At 40.8% G+C, this 24,261-nt stretch overlaps 1 protein-coding gene across 4 annotated transcripts in view; it reads right to left on the bottom strand.

Annotated features, from left to right (window-relative positions):
• The window catches only part of MTR (5-methyltetrahydrofolate-homocysteine methyltransferase), a 55,061-nt gene that overhangs the window by 20,743 nt on the left and 10,057 nt on the right, over positions 1-24,261 (bottom strand). For 3 of the 4 annotated variants that reach the window (XR_009557373.1, XM_035108383.2, XM_060272865.1), the window contains exons 6-20: positions 23,928-24,034; positions 22,498-22,557; positions 19,742-19,836; positions 16,561-16,661; positions 15,161-15,222; positions 13,926-13,993; positions 12,827-12,906; positions 11,604-11,716; positions 10,778-10,918; positions 9,551-9,736; positions 8,884-9,063; positions 7,671-7,787; positions 7,440-7,580; positions 2,794-2,883; positions 1,140-1,292 (exon numbers count right to left, since the gene is read on the bottom strand). Coding sequence is in view for 3 of the 4 variants with exons in the window: in XM_035108383.2 (XP_034964274.2) it covers positions 1,140-1,292; positions 2,794-2,883; positions 7,440-7,580; positions 7,671-7,787; positions 8,884-9,063; positions 9,551-9,736; positions 10,778-10,918; positions 11,604-11,716; positions 12,827-12,906; positions 13,926-13,993; positions 15,161-15,222; positions 16,561-16,661; positions 19,742-19,836; positions 22,498-22,557; positions 23,928-24,034 (1,694 nt within the window). In the remaining variant the exon portion in view is untranslated. The remainder of the gene's footprint in view (positions 1-1,139; positions 1,293-2,793; positions 2,884-7,439; positions 7,581-7,670; positions 7,788-8,883; positions 9,064-9,550; positions 9,737-10,777; positions 10,919-11,603; positions 11,717-12,826; positions 12,907-13,925; positions 13,994-15,160; positions 15,223-16,560; positions 16,662-19,741; positions 19,837-22,497; positions 22,558-23,927; positions 24,035-24,261) is intronic. The other variant, XM_035108384.2, reaches the window with a different exon arrangement.

Genomic DNA, 24,261 nt, shown 5'->3' with positions numbered 1-24,261 from the left:
GTCTGCAAATGTAAGGAGAGCCCAGATCAGCTAAACTGGCCCTACTGTGAGGCAAAGGGGCTTGTGAGAAACTTGTAGATATAACTAGAAATAAATTAACAAAAAAAATAAACAACCCTGTGAACATATTACCACTATACTAAGAGTGAATACCAAGACAAGGATTAGACAAATTAAAAGAATTGTGCTGCAGGCTGGCCTGCCAGAATATAGTAGTGGATAACAGCATATCCAGAAAGCTACTAGTCTAGAAGGAATTGTTGCTCATCCTGGAAAGCTGAATATAGGAATGCCCGTAGCTATTAGGGAAGATGAAAACAGCATCCATTTCACTGTTTAGGGTATGCCTAGCTTCTTGAACTGTGGAATGGTGGAGGGACCATTGATCAGTGGCATTGCCCACTCGTTGCATGCAGAAGATTCAAGGTTCATTCTCTGGCATCTCTAGTTAAAATGGCAAGTTAGCAGGTGACAAGAGAGTCACTGCCAGAAATATAGACAATGCTGTTTTGTTCTGTTTCACTATTCTGCTGGGAGCCACCCAGAGTGGCTGGGGAAACCCAACCAGATTGGTGGGGTATATACAATACAATACAATGCAATGCAATGCAATGCAATGCAATGCAATGCAATGCAATGCAATGCAATGCAATGCAATGCAATGCAATACAATACAATACAATACAATACAATACAATACAATACAATACAATACAATACAATATACAATACAATACAGTGGTACCTCTGGTTACAAAATTAATTTGTTCCGGAGGTCCGTTCTTAACCTGAAACCATTCTTAACCTGAGGTACCACTTTAGCTAACGGGGCCTCCCGCTGCCGCCGGTGCAAGATTTCTGTTCTCATCCTGAGGTAAAGTTCTTAACCCAAGGTACTACTTCCGGGTTAGCGGAGTCTGTAACCCAAAGCGTTTGTAACCTGAGGTACCACTGTACAATACAATCAGTGCTTTTTCTGGGGGGGACACAGGGATACACATACCCCTAAACATTTTGTGAATCTAAGTTTGGCCTGTCTGGGGCACACCCTAGGTGGAACAGGCTATTGGCCTGGTAATTAAATTATCTATAAATCATTCATTTTCATAGGTTAATAGAAAATTCTCATCATTCTTTACCTGTGGTAGAAACATCTTGCCAGCTCCAAAAAGATCACCAACTGTTTTCATGCCATTCATCAGAGGCCCCTCAATTATATTCAGAGGTCTGGGATACTTTTCTTTGTTTAATCTAGCTTCTTCTGTGTCTTCAACCACATATTTCTCCATACCCTGGGGACGGGGAGAGAGAGACATAGTATTAGTGTGCTCATGCACTGCTAAAATAAGCATAATCATATTACACTAACCAGAGTAGGGAGCTGCAGAGTCTCCAAAAATGAGGAAATGACAGGTGCAAAGCAGAGAGAGGAAAGTCTCCCTCCTCTTTATCTACAGCTGCTTTTGCTGGAGGAGGAGGAGGAGGAGGAGGAGGAGGAGGAGGAGGAGGAGGAGGAGGAGGAGGAGGAGGAGGAAGAAGAAGAAGAAGAAGAAGAAGGAGTTTGAATTTGATATTCTGCTTTATCATTACCCGAATCTCGAAGCGGCTAACATTCTCCTTTCCCTTCCTCCTCCACAACAAACACTCTGTGAGGTGAGTGAGGCTGAGAGACTTCAGAGAAGTGTGAATAACCCAAGGTCACCCAGCAGCTGCATGTGGAGGAGCGGAGACGCAAACCCAGTTCACCAGATTACGAGTCTACCGCTCTTAACCACTACACCACACTGGCTCTCTTAGATTGACAGTTGTTCAGTTGTTCTGTTGATGCCACATCCCTCTTCACACTTGTAGCCTGAGGTACGCTCAGTAAGGCCATTTGGGGGGGAAACCAGTTAAGCCAAAATGAGCTTAGTCGGTTGCTTTCAACCTCAGTTTAAAATCTGTACCACTTTCTTACCTCCTTGAGCATAAGTCTGGATTGACATTTAAGATAATTAAAAATAAAGTTGGAAAATTAGATTTTTGTTGTTAAATGACTTCTTTAAAAAAGACAGATCTGTTACACCTGTGGTGATTTTTCTCATATACAGATTTATGTTTTAATATCAGCTTTTCATTTTATATGTTATATAGCAAGAGTTGAGTTGCAGGTGATACAGCCTTAAAATAACATAATTTGCAAAACCACCCATGGTAGATGTCAGTAATCAATACATTTGCAATCACCGTGATTGCAAGGAGTTGTTGCAAGGTTATCTCAGGTGAACAGATTTTCCAGATTTCTTTACTTGTGAATTAGAAGTTTGTGTGTCTTGGAAAGCTGGCTTGTGCAATTTTGTAATGTTGTGAAATACATGGGTTGCATCTAACATTAGTTCTGCACAGAATGGATCCACTGAAATTAACGGACATGACTAACTCAGGTCCATTAATTTCAGTGGATCTATCATAGTATAACTTGGTACAACCCTATGTCTGTAAGAAGTGGCTAATACTCACTCATTTCCATTCATTAAGGTAAGTCCTGCCGAACACGTTTCTACCTGAATTCTATCTGTATTCCTCCTTCCATCACAAATAAATCCTGGGAGGATTTAAGTTGGACAGGCTAAGAATATTACACTGACACCTTCCAACAACCTTCTCCTCAAATCATTCTTCAATCAAGGAATTCTACTCTTTAGAGGTTCAAAGTGCTTGGTAATAAGGAAGTATACAAAATTATAATTTAAGTAGAGTCTGCTTGAAGAGAACAGGCATTGGCTTTGATATGGAAAACACATAAAAAATCACCTTGACAAGGGCATACTCCAGTCTTTCTTCCACAGAGCCATTTCTCCATTCATCTGTCTGTATCACTTTCTTTCCTCCTTGAGCATGAGTCTGGATTGATATTTAAGGTAATTAAAAATAAAGTTGGAAAATTAGATTAAAGAAAAAGAAAAACTTGAAAGCATTTGCCATTTGGAATTATACAGCTTGAGTCCCCTCTCAAGTGGAGACTTCTGGCCCAAGGAAAAGATATAGACTAAAAGTCTTTTTTTTCAGCATTCCAGATACCCACTGTAGATGGGAGGCTGATTGAGGACTTAAGTAGGTGGTGAATGTGCAGTCTTTCCAGGGTGGATAAAAATCAATGATTTTTTAAAAAAAAATCAAAAAAATCGGATTTTTTTGATTTAAATCGATTTTTTTGATTTAAATTGGATTTTTTAAAATAAAATGCTTTTTGAGGAAAATATATTACCATCCAAAGGTTATTCCATCATGAAATAAAGATTAGTTTTTTAATTATGTAGAATAAGGTTGTATATGTTTAATTTTTTGGGTAAATAAATTCCATTAATCCATTCACAATGTCATGCTCTTCCAGAGGTTTTTGTAAGATTATTGGGCAGTTTCTCTGCCTACAAGATATTATCACAGATGCTTGGTTTACTTTTGCAGTTCTCAAAACTGAATTTGACTCAACAGAGATCACATGCCTCTTCTTCACAGCAAAAATGTTATAACATGAACAGAGTTGAGAAAAAGACCTTAATCCTATTGTTCTACGAACCTATGAATACCGAAACAAGCCCTTCAGTGCTAAGTTTCAAGAAGTTCAGTGAATAGAATAGAAACAATATTTTTCTGATTGTTTGGAGTGGACAGTATTTACGTTTTTCATGTGTAAGCTGGGCTGAGAGTCTAAGTTTCTTAAAATATATATATATATTGTTTTTGTTTAGCCAAATTAGTTAACAAACATGGATGTTTGTTTAAGCAAATAACATATGCTGTAATGTTATTGTTTCAGTTGAATAAATCTATTTAAATTGTTATTATTAAGGTAATGATTATTTTTCTCCTTCCTAAGTACAACAGTAAAGTTGTCCAAATATGAATAACCCATTAAACTGGGGATAAAAAAACTAATATGAAAAGTTGTTATTCTAAAAATCTTCATCTACTTGCATATTAAAGTTATACCAGCAAGAATTAGTCTTTATGTAGAAAACTATGATTTAAATCAAGCCTTACTGACTAGTGATTTAAATCGTGATTTAAATCAGATTGATTTAAATCAAATCCACCCTGAGTCTTTCATACATTGTTAAATTACAACTCACATCATCCCTAATCATTAGCATGTCATCTTAGCTGTGAGTCCTAGTAGACCTGCTCCCTGCCTTGCAGATCTTTTTCCACCTAGCCCAGGAGGGTGGGGTCCTGACTGACTCCAACTACAAAAGCTGAGGCTGCTGGACAAGATTCTTGGGCTGACTACTTTTGTTACTGTTTGTAGTTACTGAACCTAATTTTTCCCGTGCTGTAAGCCACCTTGAGCATGGCTTGAGCTATGGAAAGGCGGCATACAAATAAAATGATTGGTTGTATTTTCATTCAAATGAATATCAAAGCGGCTTACAAACAAAAAATAACAACAACATTCTAGAGCCTAATAGAACATCATAAGTACAGCTGAAAACATATAAAATAATTAACAGATCATCAGTAAAACAATTACAATCTATAAAACACTATTAACAAAGCAGCAACTAAAACAATAAGCTAAACATCACAATTACAGCAAAAGTCATATTATATTATTAACTAAACAATGCAGCATTTACAATCCATAAAACAATATTAACATTAGCTAAATAGCAACTAAAAATACAAGCTAAGCACTGTTTAGTTCATACACACTCCACATCCCCTAGACTCATAATAGTTCACTCTATTCCGTTCATTGGCTCTGCCCCTGCATGCATTCAGGATAAGGGCTGAAGTGCATACAAACTATATATGCAAGTCTCCATCTGCATGACTGAGAAGGCTCGGAATAGGAGCATTCCTGATCACGTGCTCAGAGCCAAGGTGCGTACAGCAGCAAGGAGGAACCTCCAGCCTATGGGCCAGGTCTGGCCTACCAGCCCTCTCCATCCGGCTTGCTAGGCCTCTGCTGTCATGCCATGCCTATTTTGATCCTGAATAAAGCCTTTTCTGTGTGTGTGCTGAAAAAAGACTCCCCTTTCCCAACACACAAAGAGAAAATGATGCAAATCTGGCTATGTAGGAACCCTCTTCCATGGTCAATTCACTTAAATGAGCGAGTGTTTGTGTGTGAGAGAGAGAACGAGGTGTGCATTTCTGAGAATGTGATGTGTGTGAGTGAGAGAGAGGGAGAGGGAATGTGATATTTGTGTATGTGAGAAAGGGTTGCATGTTCTGGCTGTGCCCACTTTGTGTTTGAGCACCACCCACTTTGAGCATGTTGTTTCTGATTATTTCCTCTGAAAGAAACGTGACCCTTGAGGAGGTAAAAGGCTTCCCACTCCTAGCATACAGACCCTTTCAGACCTTGCACTGAATGTGTGTGGAGGGTTGGGATCAGCAGATGATTTATTCAGTTGCCTTATGTGGCTCTCCTATACCTGACACCTGAAGAGATGATTCCCTCCGCCCTCTCTCTCTCTCTCTCACACACACACACCCCAGCCAGACATTGGGAAACCTGGATCTCTGTCTTCCAATCACTAACTTGTGCTCAGGATATTTTGATGTAGATGTTTCTGAACCCATATAAACAGACAAGGCTAAAGATTGCTTTACGCTAACCATTTAAAGGTATTTCCTTCTGAAGAGGCAAGGCATCGGACCATAAGTGGCTCATCAATAGAAAAAGAGATGCCTCAAGCACTGAAGTTTTGGATTTTTATTTCTGGGAATTTATTTTAAATTAACTTTATCCCTGGCCAACCTAACAGTTTTATTTCAATAACCTAGCAAATTAATTTGGCATTGGTACAGTTCCTGTTGGCTATAGTATATATTCTGTCACGTAATGGATCACTAATGAATCAAAATCTGTACTTCATCAGCTTAAGAAAGCACCTCATTCTAAATCCCCTTCAACCTCACCTTCAGAGAGAACCCAGGGAACTTTGGGAGGCTGTCTGGTGGCAGCAAGTACTTCAAACAGGGTGGGGGGAGGCAGGGTACAAGAGAGGGGTACAACCTGTTGTGGCCAGATGGGCCCACGATGACATTCCTCGTGTGGGAGTTGCTCCAACCCCCTCAATCATCCTGGTTACCTGTTGTGAGCCTTTCAAGTTCTGAAATATCCATTTTGAGGTGAGGCGATCAGAACGTACACAGTATGCCAAGTGAGGTCCCAACATAAGATTTGTATAATGGCATTATGATACCAGCTGTTTTATTTTCAATAAGTTTCCTATTTATCCCTAGCATGGAAGCTGCCGTTTTCACAGCTGCCACACACTGGGTCAACATCTCCATGGAGCTATTCACCGCAACCCCCAGGTCCCATTCCTGGGGCAGTCATTGCCATAGCTGCCAAGTTTTCGCTTTTTTCGCGAGGAAGCCTATTCAGCATAAGGGAAAATCCCTGTAAAAAAGGGATAACTTGGCAGCTATGGTCATTGCCAGTCCAGAGCCCATTAACATATATATTAGAAATCTGTATCAGCCCTCTTAGGCTGGACTGAGGGGGACTGAAACTGTTCCCCTTATAGCAGGCAGAAATTGGGGTCTTTACAGTGTCCAAAACTCCAAGCACAGCTCTAACAGGAGAAAAAGCAGCTTGGAAGAAGTCTGAGCTGTTTTCTCATTAAATAGGCTGGGGTTTACCAAAGGAGCAGTAATTTTATTCCCTCCTTTGAGAGCTTCTAAGCATAATTATTCTTGCCTTAGGGGGAAATGCTCATTTAACAAGCTACAAAATATTTACATTGAAACACACGTTCAGAAGAATCCTATGGTATAGTCTTCCTGAGTCTTTATCACTCGAGAATGATGTGGGGAAACTGCATGACTGAATGCTCAAAACCTCCCTGCCTGTGGGTAGCTATACTATCAAGGAAACAGGCACTAGTTTAGAAAGTTAGAAGAAAAGGGCATAGTATTACTAAGGGTAATACTCAAATCATATTTGCACACACACAGCATTCAGAAATGGCATTGTCACTATAGGCTAGACACTGAGATTCTTCAGAAGGTGTACCTTGGTTCTTAATAACACTAAATGTTCTATAAACAAGCATGTATACACTTGAAACAGTATGCTTTAATATAACAACAGTGCACGCAGAACACAGAGACTGCATAATTATCAAATATGGTTTTCTCTAGGTATTTCTTACTATGCTTATATCTCGCTCTTTCTTTGGAAAAATGTCCACAGGGCTGCCAGACAACTTTCCCTCCAGGCTCAGACCTGCTTATCTTTGGCATATAACATTATCACGTGCCCTCAGAATATTCACCCCACCCCCACCTCCCAATGTGATTTTGCATCTTGGCAGAAAAATTGCACCACTCACCAAGGAAGACAAATACATAAAGCATGTATTTATTTTTAATCCCCAAGGTTCAATGTTTGAATGCCACGGCTTGCATTTAAAAAAAGAAAGCAGGCAAAATATAAAAATTACCTGGGCATAACGCAGAAGCTTCTCTGTGGCCTCTGGATCCTTATTCCAAATCAAATCTTCACACAACTGCAACAGCTCCTTATGGATATCATCATACACAGGCAAGTTTCCCGCATTCACAATCCCCATGTCCAATCCATACTGACGATACAGGAATAGGAGAGGGAAGATAATGAATACCAGAAGATATGCATTCTGATCAGAAGCTGTTTTGTCAAATGCTCACATTACCTTAATGGCATGGTACAGAAAAACTCCATGCATTGCTTCTCGAATAGCTTCCATTCCCCGAAAGGAAAAAGACAGATTGGAAAGGCCTCCACTTATTTTGGCTCCAGGCAGAGTTTCCTGACAACAATAGGATAAGCAGCAAGCTCATGATAAAAACCTATTTTCATATCAGAGGCCCAAGGGCCACCAGTGAATTCATGAAGACATCTTTGTGGTCTAAAGGACAGTGAACTACCCAAGCACATAGCAGTTTCTGGGCACCATAGAAACAGCAAGTGAAAAACAGCTATCACTCCAGGCAAGATTTCTCTCAAAACATAGCCTATCCCACATTCAAGGCTGTGCATTGCCCCACTTGGATTATTTTAACATTCTATTTGCTATTCCTCATGGATAAGGTGTGAAAATCCTTCAAAACAGGAGCTGGTCAGTCTACAATTACCGTAGATAACTTGCTCATTTATTTCCCTTAAAACAAAATAAAATATATATAAAAAATCCTTCCAGTAGCACCTTAGAGACCAACTAAGTTTGTCATAGGTATGAGCTTTCGTGTGCATGCACACTTCTTCAGATACACTGAAACAGAAGTCACCAAACCCTTATGTATAGTCAGAGGGTGGGGAGGGGTATTACTCAGAAGGGTGGTGGGAATGGGTGATTGGCTGATAGGAGTGGTAAACCTGTTTATGACTGTTAACGACTGCAATTGGTCTTGCAGGAAAAAGCAAGGGCTGAGGTGCTAAATAAAGCTATATTTTTACCCTTTATTTACAGGTAACATATGCACACACACATTTATAATAAAGTATTTGAAGGAGATCCTGTTCAGAGTACAATTAAACTAGAGATAGAATTCGCTGCAATAATGGAGCTTGTGCTAATTAAATGAGGCAGCTTTCACATAGCTTGTCAAAGACCTTTTGGCTAATCTGCCAACGTTTTGCTAAAATTGCCCCATTTAATTACTATAAGTATATTTACACTACAGATAATTGTCTAGGATATTTTTAGACTGATATATAATTTATAATATCTTTGCTAACCGAAACAAGGCTGAGGAGCTAGTACAGTATGAACAGAGCTGCATCATTCCACACAGGCCATTGCTTATATTCTGGTGTGCTCCCCTTCGCCCTCCACCACAATACTTTAAAGAATAATAATAATCAAACCGCATCCCACCCCCCATCAAAGAACTCCCCAGACTCACTTTTATGGTTTTAGCCGCATTGATAAAGTTAATTGCATACAGATTGTGTTCCTCCATTCCAGTACCTATGGTAAGAATGTTGGGATCAAAAATGATATCGTTCGGATTAAAGCCCACTTTGTTCACTAGGAGGTGGTAGGCTCTGGTGCAGATCGAAATTTTTTCGTCAGATTCAGTGGCCTGAAAGGGGTGGGGGAGTGAGAAGGAAAGGTAAGTTTCCTGTCTGCAAGGTTTGACCAGAGAATCTCTAATTTTCCATGTGTTACACCAAGGCACCAATGAGTTTATTATCTGAGTGGATGATAATTTCAATATCCCTATATCAATTCTGTTACTCAGGGGTGTATCATATTCTGTTAGTTCCTCATTTCCTGCTGGTTTGGTTCCCAGATGGCATACATACCATATATTTAAAGCTCATTACTTCCCCCACTTTCCTGGGAACTGCAGTTTGTTAAGGGTGCTGAGAATTGTAGCTCTGTGGGGAGTAAATGACAGTTCAAATATTTTTTTTTGGGGGGGGAAGCCATGCTCTTTAAGTGTGCAGCAAATGTGTAATGTACATGCTGCCCCCTCCCAAGTCCTTTACTACTCTGGATTGTGGATATAACAAAAATATTACGGGACTTTTATCAAAGCCAGTAAGGTATGTTAAAGTGGTACTGACCTGACCCACTTCATCAAAAGCCATAACTACCACAGCTGCTCCATATTTCTTTATCTTTCTCGCTTTTGCCAGGAAGTCTTCTTCGCCTTCCTTCAGACTGATGCTGTTCACTATGCATTTTCCTTGGCAGCACTTCAACCCAGCCTCTATCACTGCAAAATTTGAAGAATCGATACAGAGCGGCACCTGATACCGGGGAAGTGGGGGGGGGAAGAAGAGTGCAAATTTACAAGTTAGCTACTTTTTTCTTTGTCAAAAACTAAAACATCAACAGAAATATGTCACAACAGTGTTGATGTTTTCCAACCTGTTGTGTAGTTATGTATATAAAAAATAATGTTGATGATCCATGGTTAAAAGAAACACCAAGGAACTTACGGACATTGCATGCAACTTCCAACAGTGTGGTTTATCATCCCAGTTTGTTTCCCCTAAACCATAGATCAGACCAGCTACAATTTCAGGTTTGCACATAACGCTTTGCTTTTCATTTATGTAGTACAGTTGTACCTTGGATCCCGAATGCCTTGCAAGTCGAACATTTTGGCTCCCGAACGCCGCAAACTCGGAAGTGAATATTCCAGTTTGTGAACGTTCTTTGGAACCTAACGTCCGGCGGGGCTTCCGATTGGCTGCAGGAGCTTCCTGCAGTCCATCAGCAGCTGCATTTTGGTTTCTGAACGTTTTGGAGGTCGAACGGATTTCCGGAATGGATTCTGTTCCACTTCCTAGGTATGACTGTACTCTACACAGTGAGCCATCTGCATTTCAAACTTGCAGGCCTTCAAAAGAAGAAAATCAAAAGCCCTCACCACCAATAATAACCCAGCACTTCAAAATGTTTCCCTGATATATATTTTTTCTTTGAACATTTAGACATTTCAGCAGCAACACAGGAGCATTACTGCAACATTTAAGTACTCTACATCACCACATGAGCAGAGCCCATTGCAAAGGCTCTGACCACACCATAATCACCTGGCTAGGATTAGGGGTAACGACTGGGTGGTTGAGAACCCTTGTACATCTTGGTGGGACCTCTAGCGTTACAGCAGTGCCATAGGGTGAACTTTCAGGAAAGTGGCAAACCGGTAGAAATGCAGTCTCTAAATACTGTCTGTAGCCTTAAAAGATTATTCTTAATGCCATATACGCCCTTCCCCCAATTTGCATCTCTATCTGCAAGAACATCTGTTTTAATCTGACATCAGAAGTTGTGCATACAACCTTGGCAATGTCAGGTTCTGAAGCAATGAAGTTGCAGAATCTGGCCATAGCACATGGCCCATCCAGCATCCCGTCGTCCATATTGAGATCCAAAATTTGAGCTCCCATCTCAACCTGGGCCTTGGCTACACTCAGGGCCTCCTAAAAAGGGATCACAAAAAAATTTTTTTTAAGTATAGTAAAGTATAGTAAAGTTGGGCCTTGCATTAGTGAGTCCTTTTCATATTCCTCTTTCTCCAATTCTGAATTACATCAAACAGCTCCCCACTCCCTTAAAATAAAACTCCACACATTAATATAAATGTGTTTCCCATCCTCTTTTGTCTTAGGTAGATTCCTCTTCTCTATGTTAAGGGCTTGGCTCCACACAACATATTGGACTGAAATAGTTTATTTGGCCGAAACGGAGCCCCATTTGCACATAGGTGTCTGGGAGCTACTTTCCTGCCAGTTATTCCCACCCTGCCCTAGTAATATATCACTTCAGAAACCTTGCAGGCAGAAGCAACAGTGTGGAACCTGTGTGGAAGTCAGGAATCCATGACTCCACTTCTTTCTTTCAGCTGTCCAAGCTCAGCTGAAGCTCACACTTCCAGAAATTCAAATGCTTGAGTACTGTGATGCCTATTAACAAAAATGCTTCCATGCTATGCCTTTCACCTTTACAAGAGAAGTGCCTCGACACTTTTTTCATGCTGAACCAAGTAAGTACACTTCCACCAACTGCATGATAAAAAGTTCCCTGCCAATAACTTATCTACCGCAAACTGAATATGCAAACTATTAGAATATGGTAAGTCAGAGACAAACTAAGTTGAATGCTTACTTCATAATTGCCGGCCATGATGAGTTTGGCAAACCTTCGTGATCCTGCAACATTGCAGCGTTCACCAATGTTCACAAAGTTGGTGTACTGCCCAATCCTGAAGGGTTCCAAGCCTTGAGAGGGGGAGTAAAAACAATCAACACGGGTTAAAAAACAGAACGTACAACCTACCTCAATTCACATAAAGCCCCTGTATAGCAGATGTAGCTCATATGTAATGCATAATGATCTATGCTTTAGATTTACAAGAATATACAGGCAACTCCCATTTTCCGAGCGTTCAATGCATGTGCAACCATGCACACGCATGCTGTGTTGAGCACTAGAAGAGGGCGGAACAGGGCAGGCTGACACATGAATGATGGTTGCCTGTACTCTTCTTTATATTTATGCAGCTAATGGAACAAGCCTGTCCTCTACATGGATGGAAAAAAGCACTAATTCTCCTTGCAACTGCAGAATGCAGGTATACTAGTGTACCAAAGTTTACTATTTATTGATAAAAAAATACTTGTAAAGCATTTTGATAGCGGGATACAACAGGGATAGCGGGATACAACAGTTATATAAAGACCACATAAAAAGTTAAAATCACAGGTCATCTGCTACCGTAACTACTGCAGACAATGTTTTCATAATTGTCTGCATAAGCTTGGCAGCATAGAAAGGTTTTCAACAAATAGTATGAAGACTGAAACAGAAGGTGCCTGTTGAATCGCTATTGAAAAAGCACTCCAAAGGACTGGGCCAATGACAGTTAGGGCTTGGGCTTTGTGCCGATATCAAATGAGCCTCTCCAACTCAGGGGTCAGAAAATGATGCTCCTACATGTGATCTCTGTGGTCAAACAAGGGCTCAATTGGTTCCTATGTTAGCCTGGACCTTGAACCTGGCTTGGTAGTAAACGGACAGCCAGTGCAGATGTTCTGACAATGGTGTTGCATGTTGTCAGCCATGTGCCCCCATCAGCAGTATGGCTGCTGCATCCTGCACCAGCGGCAGCTTCTGGAGCAGGCCCAAGGGCAGCCCCACACAGAGTGCATTGAAACAATCCAGCCTTGAGTTTACCTCTCAATTTAACAGCTAGCCTATAACGGCATGAATTACATATGTATTCCCAGCAGTATATAGATATCTCAAGGTAAATCAGCAAAGAGAGGCATTCTAAAACATACTTTAACAGAATGCAAATCAGGACAGCTGGATACATCAATCTTTCTCACCTGCGAGCAGCATGTAGCCTTCTGAAAAAGAGGAGGCAGGAATACGAGGCTTGCATGTCTTTACTGCTTCAGCTATCTTCCTGAATTACAAAACAGCAAAATACAAAATAGCAGTTCAGGGCTTTAAAAGTATGGATTATTTTCATGTTAAGAGACATGTTAAGAGACCAATACATATTTGCTTATTACAGTCCCCTCTCACTTCTCCTCTAAGGAGCTCACAGAAGTGTACTAGATAGAGACAGTAGATAAGATAGGTGGATAATGCAACTCTTAGTGAAAACAATAATTAACATACTAACCTTTGAACACCACCCAAGAAATACTGGAGTACCCAAAATTGCCTGCATAATTAATTAATTTTCGTGACAAGAAGGCATTGCTTGCAATACCTGACATGCAGAAGTTAACTGCTCCAGATAAAATGATTATGTAAGCTGGCTCTTAATCGGGCAGAAGGTATTAACAGTGACAAGCTATGTGCCCTGCGCCAATACTCATTCTCTTCAGTTTTCAACCATACTGTATTTTAATTTTATTGACATCCTATGAGCATTCAGGCATACACACTAATACAAAATGCTTGTGGTCACTTAATACCTCAAGTACAACCTTCCATTCCCTCACGAAGCCTTAAAATTCAGCTCCATCACTTTTTATTACAAGAGAAAGATGGCTAAACTCTTGCCATCAGGGAAGAAATAGAGAGGTTTTCCCAATTAACTTTATAAGGAGATTGCTGAAAAACATTTTACCAAAGTAGCTATAGCTGAACAAATATTTAATTTAATTAACTTAATTAGCAGCGTTTCATGCATCATTCAATCAACATTTTCTGCAACTGGCACACAAGTCCTTTATATCCCGAAGGGGAAAGAAAAAGATTGTTTAGCCTGAAGGACAATGAATGTGAATTTTCCCAAAATAGTTGTCACCACACATCTGCAGTCTCAAAACAGAATCAGCTCTTCATTTTCCAGCAAACCTGGAATGTGTCTAGAACCCCTAAACTGTGCAGCACCCCACTGCCCCATCCTCCAAACAACTTCTTTAGTTGTCTGCATAGTTGGCTGAAGCTGATGTTTATATATCAAGTTACCAGATATGCGCTGGAGTGGTTCCACAGCAGCCACCAACTATGTTCACCAAACCATCTAAGGCAAAATCCTGCAGATAAGGGAAAACATTATTTAGATATAATTGGACTAGGGGAGCTTTTGGGGATGAATTAACAGCAATACACAAGTAGCATGTCACATACTACTGATATGAGCCCAATTAGTGCAGTAGGACCTTCAAATGATTCCTGCTAGCTAACAAGAATATAGCTGGAGCTGCCCACGCAACCACATTTGGAAAGAATTTTCTCATCTTCAAACAGTCACATTCACTTTTTTTCCTCAAGTGTGTTTTGAAATATAGATCTATATTATTTCTGGGAAGCCTGCCTCAAGTTCTGCTTGTTTAAGAGCTCCACTTCCTTCCTAGTCACCAATATAGCACTTCAGGATTGGAGATGAATTACTGCGCTGGCAACTCTACTCTCCGCCTGACTGAAGGCTTAAGCGCTATCCTGAACCAAGTCACTTTTTGCACAGGTACCTCCTTGTCTTTTACACAGCCCATATCCTTCAGCACAATGAAAGCACAGTCCCACAATGCTATTATAAAGCAGCTGTCTGGGTCATGTGAGGCTCCTATAAACCATCTCCATCTGTCCTTCTTGTGAGTCCATATGTCTACCAACATGTCTTCCATAATCTGAGATCAACATGGACAAACTTGGGATCCTGAACCAGCCGCCACATTCCATAAGGCTGCAAACCTATAAAATATATTTACCTATGAGTAAGCCCCATTGACACAGGTGGCGCTGTGGGTTAAACCACAGAGTCTAGGGCTTGCTGATCAGAAAGTCGGTGGTTCGAATCCCTGCAAAGGGGTGAGCTCCCATTGCTCGGTCCCAGCTCCTGCCCACCTAGCAGTTCAAAAGCACATCGAAGTGCAAGTAGATAAATAGACCGCTCCGGCGGGAAGGTAAACGGCATTTCCTTGCGCTGCTCTGGTTCGCCAGAAGCAGCTTTGTCATGCTGGCCACATGACCTAGAAGCTGTCTGCGGACAAATGCCGGCTCCCTCGGCCTAGAGCGAGATGAGAGCCGCAACCCCAGAGTCGGACACGACTGGACCTGATGGTCAGGGGCCCCTTTACCTTTTAAGCCCCATTGAACGTCTTATCACTTACTTCTGAGTAGACAAATACAGGGTTTGATTTACTTGCAAATATTTTTCCCCTCTACAGTTGGAAGAAATAAATACACGTATTATCCCCTACCTTTAGGTGCTTGGCAGTCACTTCAGGTGTTTCATCATAACCACCAAAGGTGTTAGGAAGACCTGAAGAAATATTAGAAAGTGCTTGAACATCACATTATCTATAGATAACTTTTCACGTGATCTATAGGTAACTATAGGGGAGTTTTGTTTCCATTTATTATTTCAGCTGGATAATACAATTTATAACTTTCTCGGTAACACACATCCACATGCATCTGGCACATCCATATACATAAATCTTAGGAAGTTTTTCTTCTGAGGTTTGGTAAAAGGTCTTAACTTCTAAAGCTTTGATCTGCTTAAAAAGAAAAAAAACATCACTGCAGCTGTAGTTTTCAATGGGATTAATGAGTATGTGCTACATTGCTAATAAATAAAAAACTCATTAGTCTTTTCTTAATTAGATTTTCCCAGGCAACAACCTGCCTTAGCTTTAAAATATTAGCTTTTCAAGGTTATTTATTATTCCCAGGTTTTCCCTCCCTTTCTTTCTAAGAAAGAATGTCCTTTTTTACTAAAATATCAGCACATGCATTAGCAGAATGGAGAAGCAGTTGTTTCAGTGTTTAAATGGTAGGCACCACTTTAAGTGTCATCCAAAGATTCATTCACATATTTTTCCACAGAAAATGTTTGCTTAGCACAGAAAATAATAGTATGTAACCAATTATACATCAAAATTAGTGCTTCAAATTTCAAGCATACAGACTTCACTGGAAGACATCACAATACCAAGGAAGCATTACAAGACCGGGCTCAAAATGTTCATTCATATCAACTCAGCCGCTAAACCTACTATCAAGAGTTTTAATCAAGGCTCTTTTGTCTGTCTTTATTTTAAGTAAACTGCTCTGGGGATCTCTTCAGCTGAGAAGCAGGGTAAGAAAGACTCTAAAATAAATAAAGAGCAGGGGTAAACAAATTGCAAGGCAAGAGTTTTCACTCTGGGTGAGCTCCGATTTACAACCTTGAAATATATCACTGTATCCCATTTTGCGCCTTGCCTATAATCTAGATTTCCTAAATGCTAAGAGGTATGAAGAATGTGGTTGTATAATGAACAGTCTTAATAGCACCTACAGCTAAAACACAACCACTGCTCATCTATCCCATCATGACGTAACCATACAGTGGAGAGATAGAAAGGTATCAACCAGCAGCTGATAGAGCAGGCCCCCTCCAAGGGAGCCTCCACATGTTCAAACCATAATAATTATCTTGAGTTTGGCAGGGTTTTCTCATGCAGCTTCATTTGCATAACAATTAAGTTGACTGCAGATAACATAATTATGAAGTAAGCTGTTGCAGCTGTATTAAAAATGCACATCATGTTGATTTACAAGATTTATCACTTATTGATAAGCAAAAAACAGAAAATTCCCACAAATCTGTCCATACCTGCATTGGGATAGCAAATAATGTAGGCTGTTGTACACTTCCCAATAGTTTCAATGAAGGGCCTCATTTCCACTGCCCCCAAGGCACAGTTTAGTCCGATGCTAGAAAGACCAATATAGATTATAGATATGTATGCAGATGTATTTTTTGTTTTGATTGAGACACAAAAAAACCATACTGAAAATCATACTATCAAATCACCTACTCAGAGATCCCCAGACTACGGCTCTTAGCGGCGCGGCGGCCCACTTCCGGGTCGTCGAAAATAGCTTGCGCGCATGCGCACGCATCATTTCCACTGCATTTCTGGTTCTACGGCGACCCGGAAGTGCGCCAGAAATAGCGTGTGCGCAGGCGCATGGGCGCACGCTCCCCTGCCCTCTGGCCCGCTGCGGGGTCGGTGCTTTGGGCACTGGCCCGAAGCGCGGTAAGTCTGGGGACCCCTGGCATACCTGATTATTTTCCTGCTTTTGATAATATTTTTAAACCAGAGAAGAACTTGCGTGTACATTTGCCTTAAATGCCTAGGGATAGTGTTAAGATTGTGTAATTGAATTAATTCACCTTTGATTCTTTTGAGGCAGATTTTTAATTTTTTTACACAGAAAGAGCCTCAGCAGTCTCTCACCAGGTTATTAGTGTAAACATCTGCATCAGAAATATGAACAAAGTCAGGTCTTAAGCTCAAATTCTAAGCATAGGTTCTCTCCTCAGATCTCAAATACAGTTGAATACAAATATTTTTCCTGTGGTCACTCGTTTCATCCTATCAAACTAAGGAACCCAACAATTAAGTACCAACACCAGAACTCGAAAAATTCTTAGGCCCCATCTGAACTATATGTTTAAAGCAGTATTGTATCACTTTAAACAGTCCTCGCTTCCCCTAAATAATCCTGGTAACTGTAGTTTATTATAGGTGCTGAGAGTTCTTAGGAGACCACTATTCCCCTCACAGAGCTACAGTTCTCAGAGTGGTTTAACAATCACTCTTTCTTGCCTGGAAACTCTGAAAAGATTAATGATGAAAACAACAAGCTCGTAAGTCTGACAAATTGTGCATCTAGCCCATGAATGGCAATACGTTTGTTTGTTTGTTTGTTTGTTGAAATGTTTATAAACTGCTATTCATTGAAAAAATCAGAGCTGTTTACTATTATATATAAGACAGTACAATAAAGTCCATATAAAAAAGTTAAAATCAGAAATCAGCTAACTAATAGGGAAAGGTGTATTTTTAATTGCCTGCAAAAGCCTAATGGAATAGAAGAGTTTTCATCTTAAAAGCTGAAGTGGAAGTGTTACTGGATACCGCAAACAGAGAAATTATTGAATACTTGCTACCCAAGATTCTGGAGTTTAAATTCAGGAGTTCAGATATGCAATATGTAAACTCTTCCACTAACAAGCATCTTTTCTGTTCTGAAAGCCAAGAACAGCAGCAAAATCCTTCTTGGGGCTACGTTGGAGAGAACCAACAGTAAATAAGAATCCTGAGTTGTGTGTGCCAAACAGATAGCTCATTGCAGTGTTAGCATACTCATTCCTCTTTCCCAGTAAGGCATTATGATGTCTCTGAGCACCAGAGATCACCCTGGTCTAAAGATGCCCAGTGTAGTTCTTTTTCTGAAGCTGGGCACATTTGATCCTGGACCTGGCTAGCACCTACAGTGTTAAGGAACCCCTGGCCTACTGCAGAGCTTCTTCTTCTGGAAGCTCTGCAGTGGCTGGAAGCTTCTTCAGCCCACACTGTCTATGATAAGAGGATATATGTGGTTATCAGCTTAGCAAGATCACTAACAACATTTCTGACCTCTTTGGCTTGACCCACAAGCAAACAGCTGACATATTTTAAGCTAATCAGATAGTTTAAAAATGGTTTTATGCAATTACTTGTATAATAGGTCTCCTTCAGCTGCATGCACACACACACAAACATTTAGAACATTGATAAGAAAGGCTGTCAAAAAAAGAGAAACATGAACAAGGGGGGCCATTTAAAACCAACCCCCCCTTGAATTTAACTTATAGACCCATTACTCAACAAGTGCTGGAGCACAGATAAGAATAGCTAATGCTGCCATCCTTATCAAACCACAGATAAATACAATTTCACTCTATGCTGCAAAGTCATGGTTGATTTATAAGCTTCCGCCTTCTTTCTCTTTGGCTCAGGCTCCTTTTTCACCTTAAGCTGCTGTCTTTCTCTCTGCGTCATTTCACCACCATCTGTCTCTGTCTGTCTCTACAAGCCTCATCTGCTGATCTCCCTGAAGCTCCAGGGTGGCAAGTGTAAGGAGGAAGGCAGGCCCCAAAATGACTTTAAAATGTTTATATTCTCCACTGTGAATCGTGTACTTGTCCTTTTCTGTAATTCCCACTGGAAGTTATAAAAGGTTGCACTTAAAAAAACAACAAAAAGTGCATTGGTCCTGAGCACTGGCAGAAGGAATGAACAAACATTTTTCCCTCGGGGCAGTGGGTGGGCAGTTGGAAGCCCTATGTCAGCAGATGTGGTCAGAGCAGGTAACATACTCACACTCACACATGATTTACAAATGGAGAACGACACATGGGAGTGACCTGCCTACACGTTCATCCCCCACAACCATCTCACACTTCCACCTAGCCTGACAAACAGCTATTTGGCAGGCTGGATGGAGCATGATTTATATGGGGAGAAAGAAGAGTAGGCATGACCCTCCCCTGCATGCCGTTCTCCACATCACGATGGCATGACAGGCTTAAAAAAAAAACCCTCAGGAGGTGGAGAGATTTGGCAGAGGAGAGGAAAAGGCTGGCTTGAGAATCCAAAATGAGATGCATTGAAGGTCGCTGAGGGCCAAGGACTGCCAATATCCAAGGACAGTGAGAAGTGAACAACTGATTGGCAAGGGCAGGAAATAGGTTGATGCTCTGCCATCAAGATGCACACCAGGTGAGAGCTGCGAGTGACTTAGGTCTACATGTCCCTAAGGAGGCCGTCTGCACACTTTGAAAATTAGTGCTTTGAAAATCAGTGCTTTGAAAAGCAGAACAGATGGATACATTAGACTGGGGTCCAAACATTGTCCGCACAATCCTAGTGCGACCCCCATTCATCTGAATCGATTTTAGAAAAACTGGCACAGAGCCTATCAATACTGCATAGATTTATTGTAAGTAAATTTACTTCTCTCACCAAAGTGGGTCACAGTGAGATATACTGATGACAAAAGCTTCCCCAGTCTGGCCAGAGAGAGTGCGGCCGCTTTTATCGACAATGGTTCCTGATACCTAAACATCACAAGGGAAGCAGTGAGACAAAAAAAAAACTTGTATGAAGACGGATGCAACAGCAGATCTGAAATGAACAATGCCTGATTAAAAATTAACAAGAGGCAATCAGAATGATGAAGGTTCTGTGCAACAACCTCTGCAAACAATGTTTTAGCTGTCACAAAGATTGATCTGTAAATGAATAGCTCCCTTCTCCATTTGAAGACAAAGGGAGGGAGGGAAGAAGAAACTTTTATCTGAATTTGCACTTGGGGTGTCAGGAAATTGTACAGAGAACACAAATATGCTAAAAAATTAACCAGATTTTTGAGATTTTGCTCAGACGATCAGCTTGCCACCCCTCCTTTACGAGGAATACTCACCTATTCTATAACAAGGCAAAGAAAGGAAGAAAAAAACCTCCTTCTCATCCCCCATATCCCTATAATTTGGCATTTGAGGCATTCATTTTCACATTCTTTTGAACACCACAGGTTCTCAACCCTTCCCTTATTTAATACTATGTTTCCAACGTTGCCTATAACTAGAATCTGATGGTTCCAATGTTCTCATTATGGAACAATCTCCAAAACCACAAAGGATTTCCATGGAAACAATAATGTATTACACAACTGATGCTAGCAGCAACATAACTGCAAAATACTAGCCTTTTTAATTAGACTATGGCCGCATCTGCACGTCACAATAACCCAGGGTTGCTGGCTTATTATGGTTTACTGTGAACAAGCAGTATGCTGGTGCACACTCTGCTTGATAATTCCTACTTCGCTCCTCTCCTAGCACAAGTAGGGGGAATAAACTAGGAAGACACAATTAAGCTGGGTTTCCCATGACTACTGAACTGAGGATGGTTTTTCTCCATCAAGCCAAGATTCGTAAGCCAATAATAAGCAATAGTTTATAGCAGGCATCCCCAAACTGCGGCCCTCCAGATGTTTTGGCCTACAACTCCCATGATCCCTAGCTAACAGGACCAGTGGTCAGGGATGATGGGAATTGTAGTCCAAAACATCTGGAGGGCCGAAGTTTGGGGATGCCTGGTTTATAGCATGCTAGTGATCCTGGCTTATTAGGCAGAAACAAACCACGGCTCTGGGTTCAGATTGTGACTTCCTAGATTGCTTCAACCATCCAAGCCAGAATTATTGTGCACTGTGCCCCAGCATGCTGTTAAAACATAGTAAGCGGGCAAACTTGGATCATGACATATGAATGTAGTCAATAAACCTGTAGTTCAATCAATTATAACTCCTCCACGTTACAGCCTTAAGATGCTGTAAGTGTGACAGACAAAATATAAGGTATCTTTTACTGAACCAGGCTGATGCATTTCCTAACACCTTGATCTAATGGAAGCTCTTATGCGTGCTTCTAATGAATAAGAACCACAGTACAGGAGAACTTTTGGCATCTGAGATACTGAGAGACATTAGAGTGAACCAGTATGTGAGATATATATTATTTGAACCACATAAGTAGTGGTAGTTGAACCACAAAATAAGTGAAAACTTATTGTTCTATCTCAGCTTCAATCTCAAGGGATAGCTGTCCAAAGTGATAAGGAGTTCATGTGACAAGAGTAACATAATGGTTGTTTCCCACCTTCCTGTCACAGTGGGCAGAAGGCTTCCCACAGGGCTCTATGACAAACTTCTTCTCCCCTGCCAGCTGCTCTCAAGTGTGCCCTTCTCAGCATGCTGCAATCTGCAGGGTCCATTCAATAGCACATTTTACAGCTAGTATCTTACTGCCTGCTGTTGTCCCAGGAATGCAGGCTACTCCCAGCAGGAGTAGACAGTTGTGCATGGGGGCCATATGGAAGAATTGGCAATAAAATGCTGATGGTTAAAGACACAGGAGGCCTTCAGCTGCTACTGAAGAATGGCCAGGAGAATCTCAGCACACTTGGAAGAGCAAATGTGACAGCAGATGGCACGGTGCTGCACGGTGATAGCAGATGGTCCAGTGAGAGCCACTCCGTGAACACAGAGTGCAGAATTGCACACTAGAAGTTTGCACATTTACATATATATTTACACAGCAGAACCAGAGGGGTTCCTGGCAGTATATTTTAACTAACATATTTTAAACACAAAGAATAGCCAAATGGGGACAGGTAGTATAGCTTCTGAAACTACAGCTTTTCCACTATTGCTGCTGTACTGTGGAAGGCCCTTCTCTCTGCAATATATGAAGAAGCAACCATTAGTTGCTTCAGACATCTTTCAATCACCTCCATTTTTGCCTCAGCTTTCTCCAGCCGGCAAGATGGGACCCTGCTTCTATTTGCTCACAGTCCATGAATTCCTATTTTTGTTTTTATAATACTGTTTTACTGGCTCCATGTTGCATTTTTATTTTACTGGCTCCATGTTGCATTTTTATTTTAATTACATTGTTGTTGCTTATGTTGTATACCGCTGAAGAGACGTTTTAAATATTAAGTGGTTTCTAAATGCCGATGCATATTTATAATTATCATAAGAGGATGCTGATGCTCCAGCATACAGGTTGGGAACTTTAATGAAAGGAAACTCGAAGTGCAAGGTAACATGCAAGACAGTATAGCTTGTAAAACAAAGTGTTCATTTCTTAGTTGGTTGAGCATTAACTCATGAATTACAGAGATGCTGTTACTCTTTCAATTCTTATACTTACAAACAATGGTCTGGGGTCATACTCTTCCTCAAACAACCTCTGGAGCGCAAAGAGAGCTGCCTGTGCAATAAAAACATCACAAAAATTAAGGGTGGGTGATTTGCCTTCCTTCCACTTTGGAGTTTTCAAACATTTTGCACATCTTGAGGTATTGTTTTGTTATAGGGAGGGAAGGATTAAACCAGCACCAACAGCTTTTTCTTTAGAGGAGACCAATCCCCCCCTAAATAAATACGAGACCAACAACAAAGGAGCCACAATATACTGTCTCAAGTGGCTCTGTGACTGCAGGAAAAGTTGCCCAACAGCAATTTCACAGTGACAAGAAATCCAGATCAGACTGCATGAATCTATGGCAGGTGTGGGAAACCTTTTTCAGCCCGAGGTCCACTGCCTATAACCTTCCAGTCAGTTCATGCCAGTGGTGGGTGAGGCCCATTCAAAAGGTGGGTGGGAACACCCCACTCTTTCTCATCCACATCCACACACATATATATTCATAAAAACACACGAACATATATGTCCATTCTTGCACAAAGCACATACATAAAACAGCCACGTTCATATATATATATATATATATATATATATATATATATATATATATATATACACACACACACACACACACACACACACACACACATACATACATACATATACATACATACACACACACACACACACACACTCTCTCTCTCTCTCTCTCTCTCTCTCTCTCTCTCTTCCTCTAGAATGAGAGGAGGAATGCTGGTTGCTGGAGATCCCAGTGAAGAGAATGCTATCACGCTGCTGTCCTTGTTGTGAGCTCCCTAAAAGCATCAGGTTGGCCACTGAGAGAACCAAATGCTTTAGACTGATCCAGCAGCATTCTTCTTATCTCCAGCCTCTAACAGCAACACTCAGGGCTTCAGCAAGCATGAAGGAGTCATGTAGTGGCTTCACAGAGGGGAAGGAAAGGACACTTCCCACATTCTACATCCACCCAAAGCACTGCCCCTCTGTGCTATGTATTGCTAAAGGGCTCGGATTTGGAGCACTGTTGTTTAATTATCAAGAGAAAGGTCTCCATAAAGTGGGGAAAATGGCTCCTTTTTCTCCTTTCCTCTTTCCTGAAGCTTCCCCATCCAGCGCAAGGAGAGGAGCGTCTTAACTTAATGTCATACATGGCATCCCCTTCCAGGAAATTTTAACCATCCCATCCAGAATACTACAAGCTATTAGGGACTCCAGCAGAACAGCTCCAATCCTTCCTTGTTTAATGCACTTGTACAAAGAGAATCAATATTATCATTTTAAACAAAAGGAGGTTTATCTGCTTTTGACTTGTGATCACCTAACTTTTTTAGCAATTAAATTATAGTTTACATGGGGTGGAGTTTTTTGTTTTTTTTAAGTGGCACTTTCAAGAGTTTGCTTTGAATTCTCACCTTGGCATTGGCTGTATCAAATATGGTTTCAACTAACATGATATCTGCTCCACCATCAAGAAGTCCTTTGGCTTGTTCGGTGTACGCTTCCACAAGCTCATCAAAAGCTGCAACACAATAATAACAAATTCTCTTTTTATGCTAGAAGTGACAATGAAACACCTATTCCGACTACAAATGTGGTTCTCATATCCTCCACAACTGGTGGACATGCAAGAAGGTAACTTTGCACTGCAATTCCTTATCATTTGGCGCAATGTACAGCAGAATGGGATTAGTTGTTAGGCTCTCAAATAATTCTAATTAGCTTCCTCAAAGATATTGTGTACACCTC

Source organism: Zootoca vivipara, chromosome 3 (assembly GCF_963506605.1).
Source record: "Zootoca vivipara chromosome 3, rZooViv1.1, whole genome shotgun sequence".
Lineage (NCBI taxonomy): Eukaryota > Metazoa > Chordata > Lepidosauria > Squamata > Lacertidae > Zootoca > Zootoca vivipara.
The sequence above is the reverse complement of the archived record's forward strand: the minus strand, read 5'-3'. Positions and strand labels throughout refer to the sequence as shown.